The sequence below is a fragment of the Lepidothrix coronata genome, unplaced genomic scaffold, assembly GCF_001604755.1.
Source record: "Lepidothrix coronata isolate B3197 unplaced genomic scaffold, Lepidothrix_coronata-1.0 Scaffold218, whole genome shotgun sequence".
Taxonomy (NCBI): Eukaryota; Metazoa; Chordata; class Aves; order Passeriformes; family Pipridae; genus Lepidothrix; species Lepidothrix coronata.
The window spans coordinates 1,180,329-1,199,033 of record NW_016690398.1 but is presented as its reverse complement, the minus strand read 5'-3'; the positions used below and the strand labels follow the sequence as shown (position 1 = coordinate 1,199,033).

Sequence of the window (18,705 nt, the reverse complement as noted above, 5' to 3'; positions counted from 1 at the left end):
GTGTCCAAGGCCAAGCTGGAGCAACCTGGGCTAGTGGAAGGTGTCCCTGCCCATGGCATGGGGGTTGGAATGAAATGAGCTTTAAGGTCCCTTCCAACCCAAACCATTCCATGATTCTATGAAATAAAGTGAAGGTTTTCTTACCCATTGCATTGCTGTTAAGCAAGAAAACCCCATGGGCATTGCCATCTTCTTCAAGAGCCATGTAAAATGGATGATAACCATAGGAATTCAGCTGGTACTGCAAATAAAATAAACCACATTTTACCGGGGAAACATCACAAACATTAGCTTATTTACATCTAGTAATACATTTAATAAAAGACGAGGCACAACTGCCAAAGATATAACAAATAAACTCCAAAATTATATACCTAAACTCTACACACCTACAAAACATATTTACTTTCCAGCTTCACAACTCCAGTCAGCCTTGTTCAGGCTGCCCAGGCAGGAAGGAAAGCAAAGCTGTTACTGCCCTTAAAACTCACTAATGAGAAGGCCCTTCCTCAGGACAAAACTTTCCCTTTTCAAACAGGACCAGCTGTTTACGTGCTCAGGAGAAGCTGCTGACATTCTGTTATCTTTCATTTTCTCAAAAATATATTCAAACCTGACCTGGGAATTGGAGCTATAATTAACCACCGCTTCCATTGGTCATTCTCAGCAAATTGCCAATGTGGCATCTTGTAGGAAATAACAGCAACAGACAAAAGATTGCTGAATTACCCCTGTGGGTACTAAATTAATCCCAAAATAGTGGGAGTTGTCCTGACTCGTGTCTAACTTTCAGAATAATAAAAAAGGAGGAATCTGCTGTTATTTCTAAGCCATTTGCCATCTTCTAACACCAACTCAAGGCCTGAGCTCCACACACTGGTCTTGCAGACCATGAAGAACAGTTTTACACAAGACCTTTGCCATTGAGACCGTCCAAATTATAATCCCTTACAAATATGATCAAAGCCAATGGGTGTGTCCAGTACCGGACTTTAAATTCCCACTCAACAACTCTGAGTGTTGGACTCGTCGGTCCAAAAGTCGTGTTTTCTGGTACTTACAGCAGGAGCCTGATCCCTGGTGAACATCCCCCAGGTTTGCCAGTTGATGTCGTTTCGGAATGTGGGTTTTTCAGACTCCCCGAATCCGTAGATGTACTCGGATGCCAAGCGGGTGGAAATCTGGATGAACATGTCACTGAAGGTGAAGGTGGGCAGGGCTGAATTCCAGCTGAAATGGGAAGAGGAAAACAAGAGTGGAGTGTGGCCTCAGTGCTGTGTTGAGCCAGCAGACGCTTTTTTTAGGCTACTCTCTTCCTCTGAAATTCCCGCTCTTCAGTAAAAAGGGAATAGAACCGTTGTGGTTCTAAAGAAAACTTAAAGCACATGAAATGAGGGTGTATAAGAATTGATAAACAGTTTAGAGACACAAGTCTCTCTCAGAGAGAGGTATATTATGCACAGGCATCATGGTCATCAAGTTACACTGTATTTTGGCAATTTAGTGACAAAATGTGTTTCAGGACAGTATTTGCCTCCCAGACTGAGCACTGGTGCCACATGGAATAGAGAAAATAAGGTGCTTTTTACAGTTCACTGAACTTTTTGTGCAGATTACGCTGAAATTGCATTCACAGGTCACATTTGTTGTAAATCAACATCTTTAGATTTAGAAACCAAACTGTAACCTCACAGTGCTCTGCCAAAGAATTACATCATTCCAGGAGTTTAAACTGCAGGTTGGATTATTACTCTAGTTGGCAAAAGGGAACCCAGCTTCCAATTAAGTCTTAAGAACTTTAAAAATTGAAATAACTGGGTTTTTTTAATAAAAACCATAACATACAGCTGCTAACATCATTGCATTCTGTTTTCTAGCTCTGAATTAATCAAAGAAAGAAGTGAAGCTCCTGTCATGTACCAAAACCCATCTATAAGTTAGTTGAGACGTTACTTCGTTCTATGTACTTTCTTTTTCCTAACCATTCCCCAAAACTGAACCAAATGGTCAATCCTTAACGTTCAGTGCTGTGGTCACCTAAGGAATATTTTAGGAAGTGTAGGAAATCGCTGTGCCCCACCCCCAGAAAGCTGGGAATTACACAAGGAACACCCACTGGGAGCTGTCAGTGTCCCTCACTCCAGCACAAGAAAACAGTTTGCCTTGAAAAGAGCTAAAAAACCACAAGTGAAATAAAATAAAATAGCATAAAGTGACAGTGACTTACATGACTGTCCCTGTGCTCCTGCGCTGGATTCGTATTCCAAAGGGTTTTGTCTGAAGGGCTGCGTCATAAAGTCGGCCCTGGCTTGAGTCTGTTGGGGAGCTGGGGAGATTCAGTGGGATTGGGACCTCATATCGTGAGTTTGCATAATCATAGATCTGTGAAGGAGAAATCAATTTATTCCAATAAGCAACATGTTTGAAATCTTACCCCTAATAGTGAGAGAAATTTGGTATGATTTTTAAAACACTTGCTGTGATTTTCTAACACTTGCTGACTATTTTCTTTCAATACATTTTCTTTACAATTATTTCACAGTATTTTGTCTGGGGGAAAACAAATCCCTTAAGGATTTATTTTAGATCAGGAATGGCTTGTCTAATTATCTATATGAATTTAAAGTATGTACTTATATTGAAAATATTCATATGTGCTTTCTGTATGTGGTAAATATCTTTCTAATTAATCTTTTTCTCAACTCAATTTTTTTAACGATTCCTGTATTCTGAAAGTTGAAATAAGTTAGTTTTTGATGTCTGATCATTTTATGGCATCACACTTAGTTCAGTATTGTGAAATGCATGGCAATAAATTACAGTTAAACAACAATGCATCGAAAAATTTAGAACAGAAGTAGAATGATGGATGTAAAAATAAGCTGCAGAGTCATGATAACACCTATAGATAAATTCACCTGTATATTAACAAAATAATTTCAGTTTCAAAGTTTCTGGTTGCCATTACACATTATACCTTTGATTCATTTCATTGTAAAACTGAGCACAAAATTCCACGACGAAAAAAAGATGTGAGCAAAGAGCAACAACAAATAATTGCTTAGAAGGAGAAACATATTTAGACAAAGGTGCTGCTGCCTGTGTAACATAAACCTGACTATAAAAAGCTGTCATAGTTTCCATAACCAAGGTTATTTTTAACAACTCCTGGAAGTCCTGGGGTGGGATTACCTTGAACTGCAGCATGTTGTCCAGGTGATATATGACCTCCACACGTAGGGTGCTGATGGGAGTAGTGTAAGCCTCGTTAGCTCTGATCCTGGCACTGTCCAAAGTCAGGTCAGCCACAACCCCTGTGGAGGAGTACTGGATGTTCTCTAGGTAGTAAGGGCTGTCAGAGCTGAAGTAGCAGGAAGGGACGTCCAGATTTTGTGTTTCCTGATGCAAACAGAAAGAAGTTACAGGTTAAGGAGCCAGATTTTTTTATTCCTTACAGCAAGGAATCCCGGTTTTATCAGACATCCATCAAATGTAGGATTTGAGGGAAAGCTTAATGCAACTACCAACAATAAAGAAATATCACAGAATCCATTGATCTCTACACTAAATCAGATAGAATAAAACAATCCAGTGAAGGCTGTACAAATAGTTCAGTCAGGAAACTGAAGCCTTGGTGGATTTAATTTCCCTGTCTCTCTGATCTTCAGCTCATGGTTTAATCCTGGCCTGTTGAAATTCCTAAAGCTTCCTCACTCTCAATCCCAAAGCTTCCTCCCTTTCAATCCCGCTGCTCTCTGGTCTCCGACTGCCTTCGAGGGGATGTGCCCCAAACCCATCAGATATTCAGGCAACATCAGAGATCTTTCCATTGGCTTTTTACTACAAATTATCCTTAAAACATCCACTTAAAATTACTCCCTACTTATCTAACATTTCCTAACACTTCTAAATGTCCAAAATTACAAAAAAAAATTAAAAATACTCTTAATAGTACAGTAAAACCAGGAGAGTTCATCAGCCCCTTCAGCTGTTTCTGGTTCAAGAGCACCAGCAGAGAAATTTGGTCGTCATTCCTGAGGGATAAGCCCAAGATGTACATTTTGGATTTAGAGGAGCATGGAGTAATTTAGTTGGAGGGACCCTCTGAAGCTCAGTTTAGAGCTGTGGGATATTAATAAATGAAACAGCGTGTTAAACAACTCCACGTCGGAGACTGTGATTTGGAAAGAGTTCCTTGACGTGAATATAAACAATTAAGGTCACATCAGAATCAAAATTTCCAGGAGATTCAAGGGTTTCCCCGCAAACTGAGATCCAGAAGAACTGATCTGATTTAAAATGTCCCTCAGTGCCTGTGAAGGTGAGACAAAGGGGATGAGCCTTCCAGGCCACGGTGCCAGTGAAGCAGAAGAGGCAGCTGAAGGTGTTATTATTCTTTTTCATGACTCTAATACTATTTCTTTCCATCTTTCAAAAAATACCACATTTTTCCTCAATTTCTGATGCACTTTGAGAGAGTTTACCCAGTTGCCAACTAGTGAGGAGAACAAAACCCAGCAGTACAGGCCAGCTGAGATCTGCACCCCATTTTATTTAAAGCTGACAAATCTGCCAAACTGCTTTTTATTCCGTAACAACCACAAAGAAAAAGCTCTGACTCTGGAAATTTTACTGTCTCACTAGTTTAGAGAAAATAATTACTTACTTCCCAGGTACAGCCAAGTTGTTCACATTTTTCTTGTGTTGGATCAGGACTGGGATAACAATCAAACCTTTCCTCGAGAGTTGTGTTTTGCTGCCACTGTACTGTGTAAGATGTTCCCAGTTCAAGCTGAAGTCCTGTTATAACGGCAGTCTATAAATATTAAACAATAAAGAGTTATTAAATGTCACATCCCATCCATCTTTCCTTCAGTCAGCAGAGGTGCTGGTGCTCAAGGATAATGCACTTTGTGACTTGACAGCTCACAAAACCCCCTGTCCTGTAGTATTTGATCCAATCTCACTTTTACAAGCACACACAACCGATATTCTTGCAAACAAAAATCAGAAAAATTAGGAATCTAAAAAAAATTGAGTTAATCCCACAGCTTCCTTGGAAGCAAACCAGAATAAATACACAAGTTAATATAAATAATAATAAATAATAATAAACTGTTTGCTGCACTGAGGGTGTGAGACCACAACTTAGATGCACTAAGTTGAATGCAATTTTACTTTCATTCTGCAATAAAATCTGCATTATATTTTACTGAAACAGCACTAGCACTGAGGACTGTCCTTTGCAATACACAAACCAAAACTGATGCAATTTGAAATATGTTTACTTTCCATATTCCTGTTACTGTTTTACCTGGTATGAAGAACTATAGTTGATATTAAGTGGATAATCTTGCACAACATTGTTTTGATACACAGTGACTGATGTTACTTCCTGGCGCACTCCGAATATCCTGATTTCTTCAAATTTCAAGTTGTTTGGATCACTGTAGTTGTTGAATGCAACATTGATGTGCAGAGTATTCTGAAAAATAGTGGACACATTCTTATTAAAAAAAAAAATCTGCCAAAAGTCCTCTTGATTTAACTATTTCTTTCCGATCAGATTTTCATATTATAGCATAAAGTAAGCCAATCTAATTTTCCTAACATAATAATTCTTGCTCTGCTTGTTGTTATCACAATAATGCTTTTCTCCCATCTGTATAATGTGCTTTATAGCTGTGTTTCAGCTTTCTTTTTCTTGTTTGCTTTTTTGGGCAATAAAAAAGGCTGGGGTGTGTCTGTGACAGGACAGGTAAATGTTGCTCAACTGTGATCTCGCTGGGTTTTAACAAGCAAAGGTTCTTATTTGCTTTTCCTGATATAAAAATACCACTTCCTATTCAATGTCTTTAATTATTCTTAGATTAAGAGGCCAAAGTGCAGCATGGCTACCACACGTGCCAGTGTAGAACATCCTCCATGTGACACTCGAGGTTAATTTTTAATTCAATGTCATTACAGTGAAGAGATGATTTGCTTACAGGAGTTTCAAACTCCAACAGCAACTAAAGTTTCTTATCTAAAAATGATTCTTTGTTCACTTATGATTAAAAAAAAAATTACTAAACCATGTTCTTCCACTCGTGTTCCTCTACATTCTCTCACTTGTCTTGTGATATTCCATCATGGCAAAGGAATGAATTCCTTTAGCAGATATTTATTATTATTATTACTATTATTGTACAAATAATATGTTATCATGTTGCGTCCAAATTCCTTGTTATATGATAACTCCTGTCAATATTGAATAGAAACACTCTCAGGACTTCACCCTGGTGTAAAATAACCCTGCCCAGGCAGTTTCAGCTTAAACAAATCACACAATAAAACTTAATCATGATGGAGTTTCCAGGGGTTCAGACAAAGTGTGGGTTTTTCTCACTCTTTGGAGCCATTCAGCTGTATAAAAAAAAGAAAACCTATTTTTTTTTTAAATTTCCATGATTTTTAGAATTAAAACCACTACGTGCACCTCCTTTTTGACTGTTTTAACCGCCACTGATGCTTCATAATTTTCTCTCTCAATAAACTCATCCCTGCTGAGTTTATTATATGAAAGGAAATAGGAGTTCTTTACCTACTTATATTAACTAGCAGAAAAAAAGACAACAGATTTCATCCCCGTTAAATTACAGTATTTTGAACATGACTCCTCTTTGACGAATATTTTGTTTCTCAGAGGAAAAAAAGGAAGGAGAAGAGACCGCTCTTGGAAGACACTTGATAGAAATCAAAACTTAAAAATAAGATCATTTCAAATAAAATACTTACACCGGAACATATAAACTCATAGAGAAGGTAGTTTCTATTCTCAATGGTACCTAAAAGGTAAAGAAAGAAATTACACTTACACTGCAGAACAGAATTAAAACCCGGACTGTGCCACTGCTAGAGACCAATAAATTGTTAATTATTATCATTACTGCAACTCAAATATTTACTAATGTTTCCTGAGGAACTGAAATTTCTCTTTTTGTTTTTTCCCCTGGGCCAGCCTTCTCAGGAGATCCGCTTTTCCCAAATTTTTCAAAAATTCGTTGAAATCAGCTTTTCAAAAACGGACTGATTTTTATTTTACTGGTGTTCCTTCTTATCTTAAATACAGATGTCTGGGTGAAAACCAACCCTTTAAAATACCCCATAACAACAATGACAGTGATGATAGCAGTAAAGACCATGGAACCATAAGAGAGGAAATAACCCATGAGCAGGAAAAAGAAATACAAAAGTTGAGCCAATCTGGCTTTTTTTTTTCCACTTTATGGAAAAAAAAAACATAAATACTGTCATCACAAGTAAATTGTAAATGGTTTCCCTGAAAGACTAAAACCTGTAGGTTTGGGGCAGGAAATAAAATCAGAAGATGTTTTAGTGCTTTGTTTGCCAACAGCAGTGAGTACAGTAATAGCTGCATTATTTTAGGCCCTGCCAAAGGAGTCCATCGAGCTGTCACCCACATGTACAGCAGCCACCCAAGGCCTGCTGTATTTATGGCAGCAATAAGCAGCTGAATCACAGCTCTATTTCTTAAAAGCATCCCTAAATTCCACAACATTTCAAAAAGCAGAATCTTGGAAGCTTTCCTGGGAGATGGGGTTGGTTTGGTTAACAAGAAAAAGGAGTTATGGAGGTTGAAGGTGTAAATGTGGAGGACAAGGGAGTTGTGCAATTAGGAAAGGGGGATGCAGTTGGGAACCCCAGAAGCTGCCTGTTTCCATGGAAGCTGAGTCAAGGCTCCAGGACTTGTACAAGTAGAACACATGGACTGTGACTAAATATTGGAGGAAGGTTATTTGTATCAGAAGACAGAGGGGAGAATGCCCCAGTTCAGATATCACCCATGGATGGACAGTGGTTTGGGTAAATCACCTGGGAAAATCTCTGTCATCTCCTGAACACCTAAAGATTAGATACCTTGCATACCAAATAATTCTATGAATCACCGTCTGCACAATCTCTATCTAATTCCCAGAATTATAAATGAAACATGCAGCTAATACTGCAGCATTCATTCTTTTTACCAAGTGGTAATATTACTCTGACTTCACTCTTGTCTTTCCACTGCTCCAGGATGAGCTCTGCTTTCCTTACACATGCCTGGATTCCAAAAGCATGAACTTCACTGGAAGCCAAAACCTCAAACTAGGGGTTTAACCTCAAATTAGAGGCTTGTGTCTTTTTTTTTCTTTACTTGTGTGGAATTCAGTCATGACTTTAATCTCACAATTAATATTTTCAGTTTTCTATTTAAAAATGATGAAAAATTATTGATAAATGAGCAAGCAGTAGCAGAGTGCTACATCATCATTTTTTTCCTCCATGAAACCAGCAGGAACACTGAAACTTGTGCTTTTTAATGCATTGTTAATTATACTTATTCCACTATTGATAACTGCTCACCTGTAGATTCCCCATCATCCCAGAACAAGTCCCCAGTAGCATTATTATTATCATCCAGGGCAATTATAAGTCCCATTGGATTCCTGCGGCTGTGGAAAGAGAGACTTACATGTAAAACAAATATCTAACCAATCTTAAAACCTTAATACAAACTGCTATGCAAATAAACCTACAATTCACCACTGAACCTGTAACACGAACAGGTGTGGAAGTGAGGTGTGGCTCACACTATTCCCAGATTCCAAGGTGAAAATGCTAAATACAACGAGTTGCTACTTATTTGTAACCTAAAATTCCTCAACCCAGTCTTGGAAAAAATAAAACAAACCATCAAAGCTTTCAGTTTTGAAGAATACCTTGCAACTGTCGTGTTGCCTGGGTTTTGGAAAGGGAAAATGTATCCTCCTCTCAAATGGACTCCGATTTTGTCTGCTGGTGTCGATAAAGTGTACCACAGTTTCCTTGAATAGGTTGAAGAGCCCTTTATGACAGAGATGGAAAAGAGAACAGGTAATGTTGTTACTCACTGCTGGGAGTGCTTTCTTAAGTGTTGAGTTTCATCAAAATTCTTCCCTTAGAAAGAGCTGGAGTTCTGTAAATATCTCTGGGCTAATGGGGATGCAAAGATCAAACACCTGCATATCATTATGATCCAATGTCCTGTATCTGAGTCCTTTCTCGAGGTGTTGATTCATGAGCTCACTCCACCACCCTTCATCCCTTGTCTCACCATCTCCTTCCCACAAGCTTTACTTTTGGCAGCCCTGCTGGGGTGACAGAGACCTATCTAGTTCAGTCCCATTGCCATTTAGGAAACACCCCCATGGCGTCCTCTGCGTTTCCTTACCGTCTCAAACTCGTACCACATTGCATCAGGTAAGTAGATATTAGTGTAATTCACACCCTGGAAGGTGAAGAAAGAAACAACACTCAGATTTCAGGGCAACTTAATCAAATAAACTCAATATTCCAATAAAACTAAAGTTCACTGGGAGAAAATCATTGATACTTGTGCATTCCTGGTTTTCAGGGTGATGCCCAAAAAGGAGGAGAGCAACCCAAACACAATATTTGCAAAGCCACTGGGAGACAACTAAATCACTGCTCTACAAAGTGGCAGCTCATTGCAAGCCACCCAAAGTCACAATGCTTCTAACCCAGTGAACCAGATCATATCCACAAGCATCTCTATATCTTCTTTATTTCCACATTTTTCAGATCTGGCCCCTTTCAGGTTTTTGCTTTCCTTTTATGTATTTAACAAATGATTTGTGTTTCCCCATGGCAATCGTGTTGCTGGAATGGACAATCATTATCTACAACATTCTGCCACACAACAAGTCATGATCTTTTGGTTTTCTTGTTGTGCCACAGACAGGCTGAAATGCAGCAAGAGAAACTGATTCCAAAGGAAATTCAGAGATGATCTGAAGCTGAGGTAAAGTAGAATATCACACCAGATGCCTTGGACTCCCGAGAGGACTGGAATATAGGAGTGGGGTTTAAGTGCAAGATTTTCCATTTCAGCAGGGATAAAATTATTTCTCATTGGGAGCAATAAATTAAGGGGGAAAAGTGGTGACTCAACATGTCCTTGTGCCTTGTCATGTGCTTACAAGACAGATCCCAAAACAGCCAAACCTACTGGATAAAGTACAGGGGAAATCAGCAGCCCAGGACCCCAGAGGAACTGCTCGCTGATGTCCCACGTTGCTTCATCGTTGTAGAACCTGGACACATGGGAAGGATAGAGCAGTAACTGAGTTTTTTTGTGATCTGTACCATCAGCAGCAGTCCCAAGGTATCAGGGTATTGATTGTCTAGGATCTTAACTAAAGAGTGTAATATAAAAACTGCCTTCTTATTACTCCAAAGCGGAATTTCACGTCTTGGGAAGCTGTCTATAGACATTCCAGTGTCCATTTTCACAGGGTACACGGGTGTCAAAGTCTCTAACAGCATCTAATGTGCCTAACTCTTGTTACAAAACTGTCCCACGGGCTGATGAGCAAACTTACTCGTGCAGAAGTGGCCGTACCACTGTGTCCCCTCGGGTGTGAGCTTTGTAAAAGAGCGTGTACAGGTAGGGCAGCAGCATGTAGCGAATGTTCAGGTAGTGCTTGGAGCTGCTCACCAGCACCGAGTCAGCTCCAAACGCAGCTGGGTCTTGAGACTGAAAACAAACAGCAACTTGTTATTTGCAGCACGTAGAAAATGCTCTCTGAAAGGTGTGAGAAGCGGCTGCTGTTTCAGAGAGGCTGGAATTTAACGGTGCAGCTCCGCACTGGGTTCTCCTTCCTGGTGCTGTGGCCTCAGGTTCTGCCCCTCTGGGCTCCCCCTGCATATCCCTCTTTCCCCATCAGCAAAGAGGGCATTTCAGGTTAGTCCAGGGTTTATCCTGGCAGCCAGGCTGGTGCCAAGGGGCTCCCGAGAGTCACAGAGCCTTCAATAGTCAGAACTATTGATGACACTGTTGCCAAATAAGTGTATCCTCAATCAACCTTTATGAAGCTGAACCTCTCAGATGTGAGACTTCATAAAGAAAGCTTAAGGTTCTGCTGTGTTCAAACTGGCCAGTGATAGCAATGATTAAAAGTGATATTAAAGGAAATGTGGTTGTGTAACACGAAGCAATTTTTAAGCAAAAGCACAACTTACTATGTATCCTTCAGAATTGTGATTCCTGGAGAAGGGGTAAAACGCTCCCACTTGCATCCAGCGTCTGCAAAGTTCTTCTGTGGTGTCGTCAAAGAAGCCACAAATGTCTGCTCCAATCTTTAAATAAAAGCAGAACATGTTGGAAGTACAGGATGCTGCACCTCAAATCTCTGCACAAGGTGCATTAATTCAACCTCAATTGATAATCATGGGGACTGAGCCACTCAACACATTTGTGTTGCCTTTCTTCTTCCAAATTCAGTTATGTTGTCCAAAACATTAAACTGACAACTAGCTAACACTGCCCATCATTCCATTTTTAACAAAGCTTTACCTTCCTGATTGGTGCTAATATGTAGACATTAGGACAAAAATCTCCAAAGTCATGCAAATTTAAATCATAGAAAGGAATTTGGCTATTTACCTCATAAATGGATGTCACTATTTAATTTGAAATTACAAGAAAACCAGTGTTTTACATCTCTCACTAGGGTTTAAATACTAGAAATAATGGGTAGTTTGAGATGTATAAAATCATAAATTTGTTACCCACATTTATCTCACTATAGACACACAGTAATCAAAACAATGGCCTAAACCAAAAATCAGTAATTGGGAAACATAAAAAAGCTAAAACCAGATTCCTAAAGAGGGTTAATTTGGAGCTGCAAATGTAGGATGGTTATCTGTATAGTGTTTGATCAGAAAATGTGTTATCACAGAGCTGGAGTTAGTGCTTGTCCCTGGGTTTTGAAAGGATGGCACAAAGTGATGTCATACATAAGGAATTCCAAAGAGGTTGAACTCCAGCATTCCAGGTATTGCCCATTTTAAGTGATCCCATGTTGCTGCATTATCTCCCAGCCAGTGTCCTGTTTGCTTTCCTGATCCCATAAAAGTAGATCTTGAAATCATGAAGCTCCTCTTTCCAGGAAACACACTCTCGATGGCTCTTAAAAGGAAATGAGACTGGAATTATGCAAAGACAACTCACATTCATAGTTCCACATAAGGCAGATTTACACTGATTTACACTAATTATTCAGCCCAGGGATGTGGGATCCTTTACGGTTTCCAAGGTGTATTTTAGCAAAGTTCAGGATGTTAATTTTAAATAATCTTTTTACACAGCTCTGACAACCAATTTGTGGCTTTTTCCACCAACTCGAGTCAGCAGGTTTTGCCTTATCTGAATTGGCTTAAATGTAACACAATAGTTCCCAGGAATTGTGTTCCTTTAGTAGTCAAATCCCTTGGTGTTTTGGAAAATGCAGGTCATGTGCTGCTCTGAAACCCTTTTGTGAAGATTTTAGGATGCATTCCTTACTTCCGTGTTGATATGCCCATGGAATATCCATAAAGATTGTGGACATCATAATGCTTCCCCCAGTTCTGCACTGCATCCATGCATAATGTCTTGGAAAACATCAACCTGTCAACAATTCCTCGAAGAAAGGAAGAAAAACATCATTTGTAAGGTATAATTTTATTTTTAATATTTCCAATCTTTCCTTTCATGCACAGTCATGGTGTTCAAAAGCTCCTTTTTCCTCTTTCCCAATTTTTCACCAAGGCAGAAGAACTACTGCAAAATACAAGTGCTGCTCTTGGCTGTTGGTTTGATCCATCTTTGCTCTGTGATATTCCCACTCTTGAGCTTTGCCCCTTCCAAGGAATAACTGAGAATTTTGCTCTTAAGTTTCTGAATCATCATCTGACACGCTGGCAAAGGTTACTTAAATTTACTACTTAATGCAAATTATGAACTCCATTTTAGTTCTGGATATATGCAAAAACCCACTGGTAGCGTCATATTATCAGACATAATTAAGGCAGCGACAATATTCAGAAATAATTTGACAAGAGAAAAAATGCATTTGTAAAAACTACACCTACATTAGACATAGATTTTTCCATCCATAGGAATGTTCAAACTAAAATCACGTTGTATTCTTGAAGATAATTTCACAATAATTAATAATTTATTTTTTTATAAATATATTTTACTTTCTGATTAAAGACTTACCGGGGGTGTAAGGAGGATAGTTTAAGTCATTCTGTTCACAACCATTTGTTGAGCCTTGAACGAAGCTGGCTACTTCATTCATATCCTGAAAAGGAAAGATGCAGGATATAATAAAATTTCCATAAGAATATTTTCCTAAAAAGGTCTTCCATTGTATTTCTTCCACTGTATTCTCTTATTCTTTAAGGAATCATTACTTGGTATTCTTAAACTGCTCCTTTATGAGATTTTCCAAGTCCCTAAATTTCAAACTTTGCTGTCTCCTTCCATGAATATTTTGTTTAACAGTGGAATAAGTGCATTTCTATGTGCATCCCAGAATGTGCTGCAGGAAAAGCATGGAATGAGAGAGCAAATTCATCCTGGAGATGCTGCAGTCGAGTGACCAATTTGCCTCACTCCAACTATTTACTCTTTGTAAGAGAGCTGTGCAGCCTTACACTTCATGGCTGGACTTGATGGAACCACAGAGTCAGCAAAAAAAAGTGAGAAAAAAATCATTCAGGGACATTTTGTTGAGTCCTCAATGTGCCACAGCAGGAGGAGGCAGAGAAAATTAGGAGTAAGGTTAAGTCTGAGAAGACCAGAGGGGTCGGGGGAAAGGGTTTTAAGAACTGATTTTATTTCTCATCACCTGCTCTGATCTGATTGCTAAGAAATGAAATTAATTTTTTCCCCAAACTGAGGCTGTTTTGCCTGTGATGGGAATCACAGAGTCACAGAATCCCAGTCATCAAGGTTGGAAAAGACCTCTGAGATCACGGAGTCCAAACTGTGACTGATCCCCACCTTGTCACTGAGTGCCACGTCCAGTCATTCCTTGAACACCTCCCGGGATGGGGACTCCACCACCTCCCTGGATTACTGACTGAACCCTCCCTGTCCTTAGTTTGATCCACAAGCCTTTTGCTACATTTTTTCTTCCCTGTATTTACTTTCCAGCTGAGAAGGACTGTGATGGAGCAGCTTTGCTGCCCACCCAGGGCCACCCCACCACACCCAGGGCAGCTGAGGGACTGAAGTTTGATTTTAAACTGATGCAGCTTCTTAAAATGCATGGCAAAACATTCAGTAGATTCTTGTTTTCTTCCAGAGTATTTATTTATTTTTAAATAAAAGGCAGCAGAACAAACAGAAAAACAGAATAGAGGGAAGAAGGTGCTGAGGCAGGGATTGAGTAGTTTAAGTACAAATTTCCTTCAGGCACCCACTTTTAGCAGCTTTATTACAGGCTATTCCTTAAAATATACCCAAAACTAATCTGACCAGTCAAAAGGGTTCTTAATCTCATCTGATTTCTGTGAGTTGTATCTAAAATCCACCATGCCAGCCTGTATTTTAGCCTTTTTGTGGAAAAACTTGTCTAGGAAGCCTGAATTTTCCAAAGCTTTCTCTGGAATAGCAACTGCAGATTCCCCAAGTGGGAATTCTCTGAGCTACTTAGAGCATAAACCCATAGTTTATATGGATTCTATTCCGTATTCAGGATCTATTTAGCACATGTTCACTGAGCAGGGATGCAGGTCCCCAAATATTGCCATTCCAAAAACAGGAATGAACTTGCTTTTGGCAATGGTTCATCAATTGAAGCATTTAAGTGTCACTGAACATCCCAAACCCAGCATTTAAATGCCACAATTCACGACTCAAATTAAAATTTAAAACTCAAATCTAAACTCCAAGTTTGACACCAGCAGACAGACACGTCCTGCACAGATTTCAGGTTCCTAAGAGTAAGAATCCCTTTCAAATTCAGGGCAAATAGAATTTAATATTCATCTGCCCTTGACTGTTTTGGAAAAGGAAAAATAAAAATGACAATTCTGGGTTACTTACAATCCAGATTCCATCGTATGGCACCGTGTCATAAAACAATCTGCATTCTTCCACCCACCAGTTGGTGCACTCTGGGTTGGTGAAGTCTGGGAACACAGTTTGCCCTGGCCACACCTGCAAATATTAAAAGGGAATTAATTAATTAAACTTATGATATTAACTACATATTATTATATGATATAAACAAAATTATATTAAAAAGAGTTCACAGAATCACAGAACTGCCCATGTCAGAAGGGACTTTGAAGAAGGGAGAGAGAGAATGAATTTCTTAGATCTAGAGTTGTCAGTAATTCTTCTTGTCAGTCATAAAAGGAACAATACACAGCTGAAAAGTTTCTCAATATAAGATAAAATTTTAAATGAAAAAGGTAATATGGGAGCTGGGTCTTCAGTTATTACTGAAAATAAATAGGAGCTGGCTGATTGTCCCTTGAGCCTTCAAACTACCTTTCAATGTAAAAAAAATTTAGGGTTAATGTGAAAAAAATGTAATTTTAATCGTAACATAAATTTAATTGTAACGTAATTTTAATTGTAGTGTAATTTTATTTCTATCGGAAAAATAAATTTAAAATTTAAAAATGTGAAGAAAGTAATTCATTTTAATGCAAAAAAAATTTAATGTCAAAACCCACCTTTATAATGTAAAAAATTGGAAAAAAAAAAAGAAAAAAGAAAGGTTGAGAATTTTTGTATCCTGAGTGCTCTCACTGGTAGTAATTTTACTGAAAGAAGAAACTTAGAAATTAGTGTTTTAAAGGAGCCCCCTGCCCTAAATTAAACCATAATAGTGACAACAGACTGAGTTCAAATGAATAAAACCACAATTACCTCCCCAACTAAGGGTGTTACTCCATCTGTTCCATTAATCCAGACTTTTCTCTCTGTTCCCCTGACGTAGCTTCCATATGCACTTCCATTCACTAGATTTTGTGTGCTAATGGCAGGATCCTAAAAAAATCAGGAAACAGAAAAAAAAAAAAAAAGAAGAAACCAGCACACACTCCATTAATTATTGTAGGCAAGAAATGCAATAATTACAGAGAATAATGAAGTATAATAATAAATACTTATAATATTAGTGTTTAAAGGGGGAAAGGAGGTCATTAAATGCTTACCAGTATGATAATATATTTTTGTCCATAGCTGTGCATATACTCTGCAAAGTTAGGGAGATCTCTAAAGTTCTCTCCATCATAAGTGAAATCTTTCCTTGCCTCCATGTAATCAATGTCAGTGACCTGGGCATCCTGAAAGAGCAGGAATTCATCTTTTACACATGGAGTGAGATGTAAAGATTTTTCTGTTAGTCCAAAATAATTTCTTCTGACAATTCCTGCTTGTTTTATACTGAATTTACTGTGGGGACTTTATGGCAGTCTGGCAGAAAGTTTGCTGTCAGGACAACTTGGAAGCAACATCTCACCTTGGATTTACAGCCCTAATTAACTGTTCTGACACATCTTTTGTGCCTGAAAAGAGCTGCGTTTAAATTAACAGAATTTAAATGAATGCATATATTTGCATCCTTTCAAATAACCCCTGGACTTGTGGCTGTGTCATTGCAGTTGCCTGATTTCAAGAGCTATTCCCTTAAATCCAAATGTTCCTTCCTTAACTCTTTGGCTTAATATTAGGGCATTTTTATTCTATTAATACATCAGGTTAATGCCATCTAAAATCTAATTTTACAAGTTAATTGTACTTTACCTTTGACTGTCCATTAAGAACAATATATGGTTCCAGAGAACAATAAAAAAATTATTTCATGGACTAGGTGACATGAGAAGAAAAGTGGATACAGTTGGATATGTAAAAGTATTACAATAAAGTGCTCAAGTTACACTTTCTCATAATGGGTCTACCATTAAAATGCAGAAAAACCTCAGAAATGTCCTAATTTAAACTGAGCTGCTGAACAGCTTCCTCCTGCCCCCCTCACCCCATACTCACGTAGGGGAGTCCAATGGCCCTGTTCCTCTCCACCACATTCACCACCTCCTCCAGGGAGCCGTAATTATAGCGGCTCAGCTGGAAGCCCAGGCTCCAGTAGGAGGGAAACATTGGCAATCCCACGAACTGCAAGGGGAGAGAAAACATCCCACGTGCCATCAGTGCCCGTTTCCCTAAATCCACATTCCTCAAATCTGCTTGAATAATACCGCTTAATTGGGCTTTCCTTCCCAAATGCAATATTTTTCCTGTGTTTTTTTTCTTAATTATTATTTATTTTAATAAACAAAAATATCTGGGGACAAGGACCATTCCTTAAAATATCACTGAAACCTAAGCAGATCTTGAGAAGTACAAAAGATTCCAGTGATGTTTTATGATCATAAAATCATGGCATGCTTGTAAGCACACTGTCTGTGCTATAAAATTGCCTTATGCACAGGAATTTGTCCTGTGATTTACAGGAGTAAGTCACATTATTGAGATATTAGCAGTTATTCTTAGTTAGATATATACTGAGTCATGCCTTCAGTTAATAGGGTCAACACACACTGTCATACAAAGAGACAACAAAACTGAAATAAATCCCAAGAACTTTAAACAATCTGTTCAATGCACAACCTCTGTAGGTAAAGATACCTGCAGGTACTCCTGCACTACTTGCTCTGGAGTGTCTCCCAGGAAGATGTAGAAATCCAGGATCCCACCAATGGTTCTGTAGGTCACTGCTGGAGCAGGCTGCACCACAAACTCTGCCAGACAAGAGGGCACAAAACTGAGCCTGAAGACCATCTCACTCTAAAATAACTTCTTAATTTTCCAGATTAGCAAATTTATTGAAGTAAAAAACACAAAACACAAATACCCAAAGAACCCAAAGCCATTAATTGAACTTTCAAATAAGAATAAAAGGATTCAGATAACTCTTTTAAATGTCCAGGTTTCCATTCCTTTACATCCTACAGAGAAGAGAATCAAAAGAAATCCAATTGTTCAAGCTTTTATCTTTTAATTTTTACAAAGATTTCTTACCCATGGCATTGCTATTCATTAAGAAAACACCAAAGGAGGCTCCAGTGTTGTCTTCCAAACACAGGAAGAAAGTGTGAACTCCATATAAGTTACGCACTTCCTAAAATGATAAAAAGAACATGTAAGATGACTAAAATCTAACAACAATCTCTGTTCTGGGATAGTTCAAAATGTACAACAGGTAGAACCCGAAACTTAAAATGGAGCAAACAGCAAACATTTAAATCCTGACACTTCCCTACAGTTCTGTTTTCTCTTTCCTGGCATTATTCTCCTTTATGAGAACATTTTCCATTAAAACAAAGGTTCCCCAGTAAACAGACAATATAAGTGAGCAGATGTGATGGATCTGCAGGCAGGCAGCACATATTGCAGCACTATTTCTGGGTAATAGATGTGCATATCAAGCCAGCAGGAGAACTTGAAAGGTGCTTTCATCACCTTTGACCATAGATCTATATTTCTATTAACCCTGAAAGCTAATAATTTTATGTCTAATCTATGGAAATAAGAGTGCTTTGCTTCTTTTTTTTTTTTCCTTTCTAATATGTTGTTATTATTGTTTGTTTGTTTTTCCCTGTTGTTATTATTAGCAACAAAATCCCTTGGAGATGTTGGCAAGTGTTGCAATAGTTGTGTTGTTCTCCTGAAAAAGAAAACTCTGGTCTAATTAAGTAACAGAACCTGAGTGTTTTAAACTCAGTCTAACTTGATTCTGTTCACTGTTAGTTAAACTTAATGAGTCTACACTCGGTGGAACCTCAGCTGAGAACTATCTTAAACCAGAGATA

At 38.5% G+C, this 18,705-nt stretch overlaps 1 protein-coding gene across 1 annotated transcript in view; it reads right to left on the bottom strand.

The window, feature by feature from the left end:
• SI (sucrase-isomaltase) overlaps positions 1 to 18,705 on the bottom strand; it is a 44,650-nt gene that overhangs the window by 17,314 nt on the left and 8,631 nt on the right. The window contains exons 8-29 of the mRNA XM_017833593.1: positions 17,915 to 18,014; positions 17,522 to 17,634; positions 16,883 to 17,008; positions 16,048 to 16,179; positions 15,761 to 15,880; positions 14,927 to 15,040; positions 13,091 to 13,175; positions 12,392 to 12,509; positions 11,845 to 12,016; positions 11,065 to 11,181; positions 10,425 to 10,579; positions 10,052 to 10,136; positions 9,254 to 9,310; positions 8,763 to 8,887; positions 8,407 to 8,495; positions 6,778 to 6,827; positions 5,315 to 5,485; positions 4,667 to 4,816; positions 3,193 to 3,399; positions 2,228 to 2,382; positions 1,062 to 1,230; positions 145 to 241 (exon numbers count right to left, since the gene is read on the bottom strand). Of these exons, the coding sequence (XP_017689082.1) occupies positions 145 to 241; positions 1,062 to 1,230; positions 2,228 to 2,382; positions 3,193 to 3,399; positions 4,667 to 4,816; positions 5,315 to 5,485; positions 6,778 to 6,827; positions 8,407 to 8,495; positions 8,763 to 8,887; positions 9,254 to 9,310; positions 10,052 to 10,136; positions 10,425 to 10,579; positions 11,065 to 11,181; positions 11,845 to 12,016; positions 12,392 to 12,509; positions 13,091 to 13,175; positions 14,927 to 15,040; positions 15,761 to 15,880; positions 16,048 to 16,179; positions 16,883 to 17,008; positions 17,522 to 17,634; positions 17,915 to 18,014 (2,707 nt within the window). The remainder of the gene's footprint in view (positions 1 to 144; positions 242 to 1,061; positions 1,231 to 2,227; positions 2,383 to 3,192; positions 3,400 to 4,666; positions 4,817 to 5,314; positions 5,486 to 6,777; positions 6,828 to 8,406; positions 8,496 to 8,762; positions 8,888 to 9,253; positions 9,311 to 10,051; positions 10,137 to 10,424; positions 10,580 to 11,064; positions 11,182 to 11,844; positions 12,017 to 12,391; positions 12,510 to 13,090; positions 13,176 to 14,926; positions 15,041 to 15,760; positions 15,881 to 16,047; positions 16,180 to 16,882; positions 17,009 to 17,521; positions 17,635 to 17,914; positions 18,015 to 18,705) is intronic.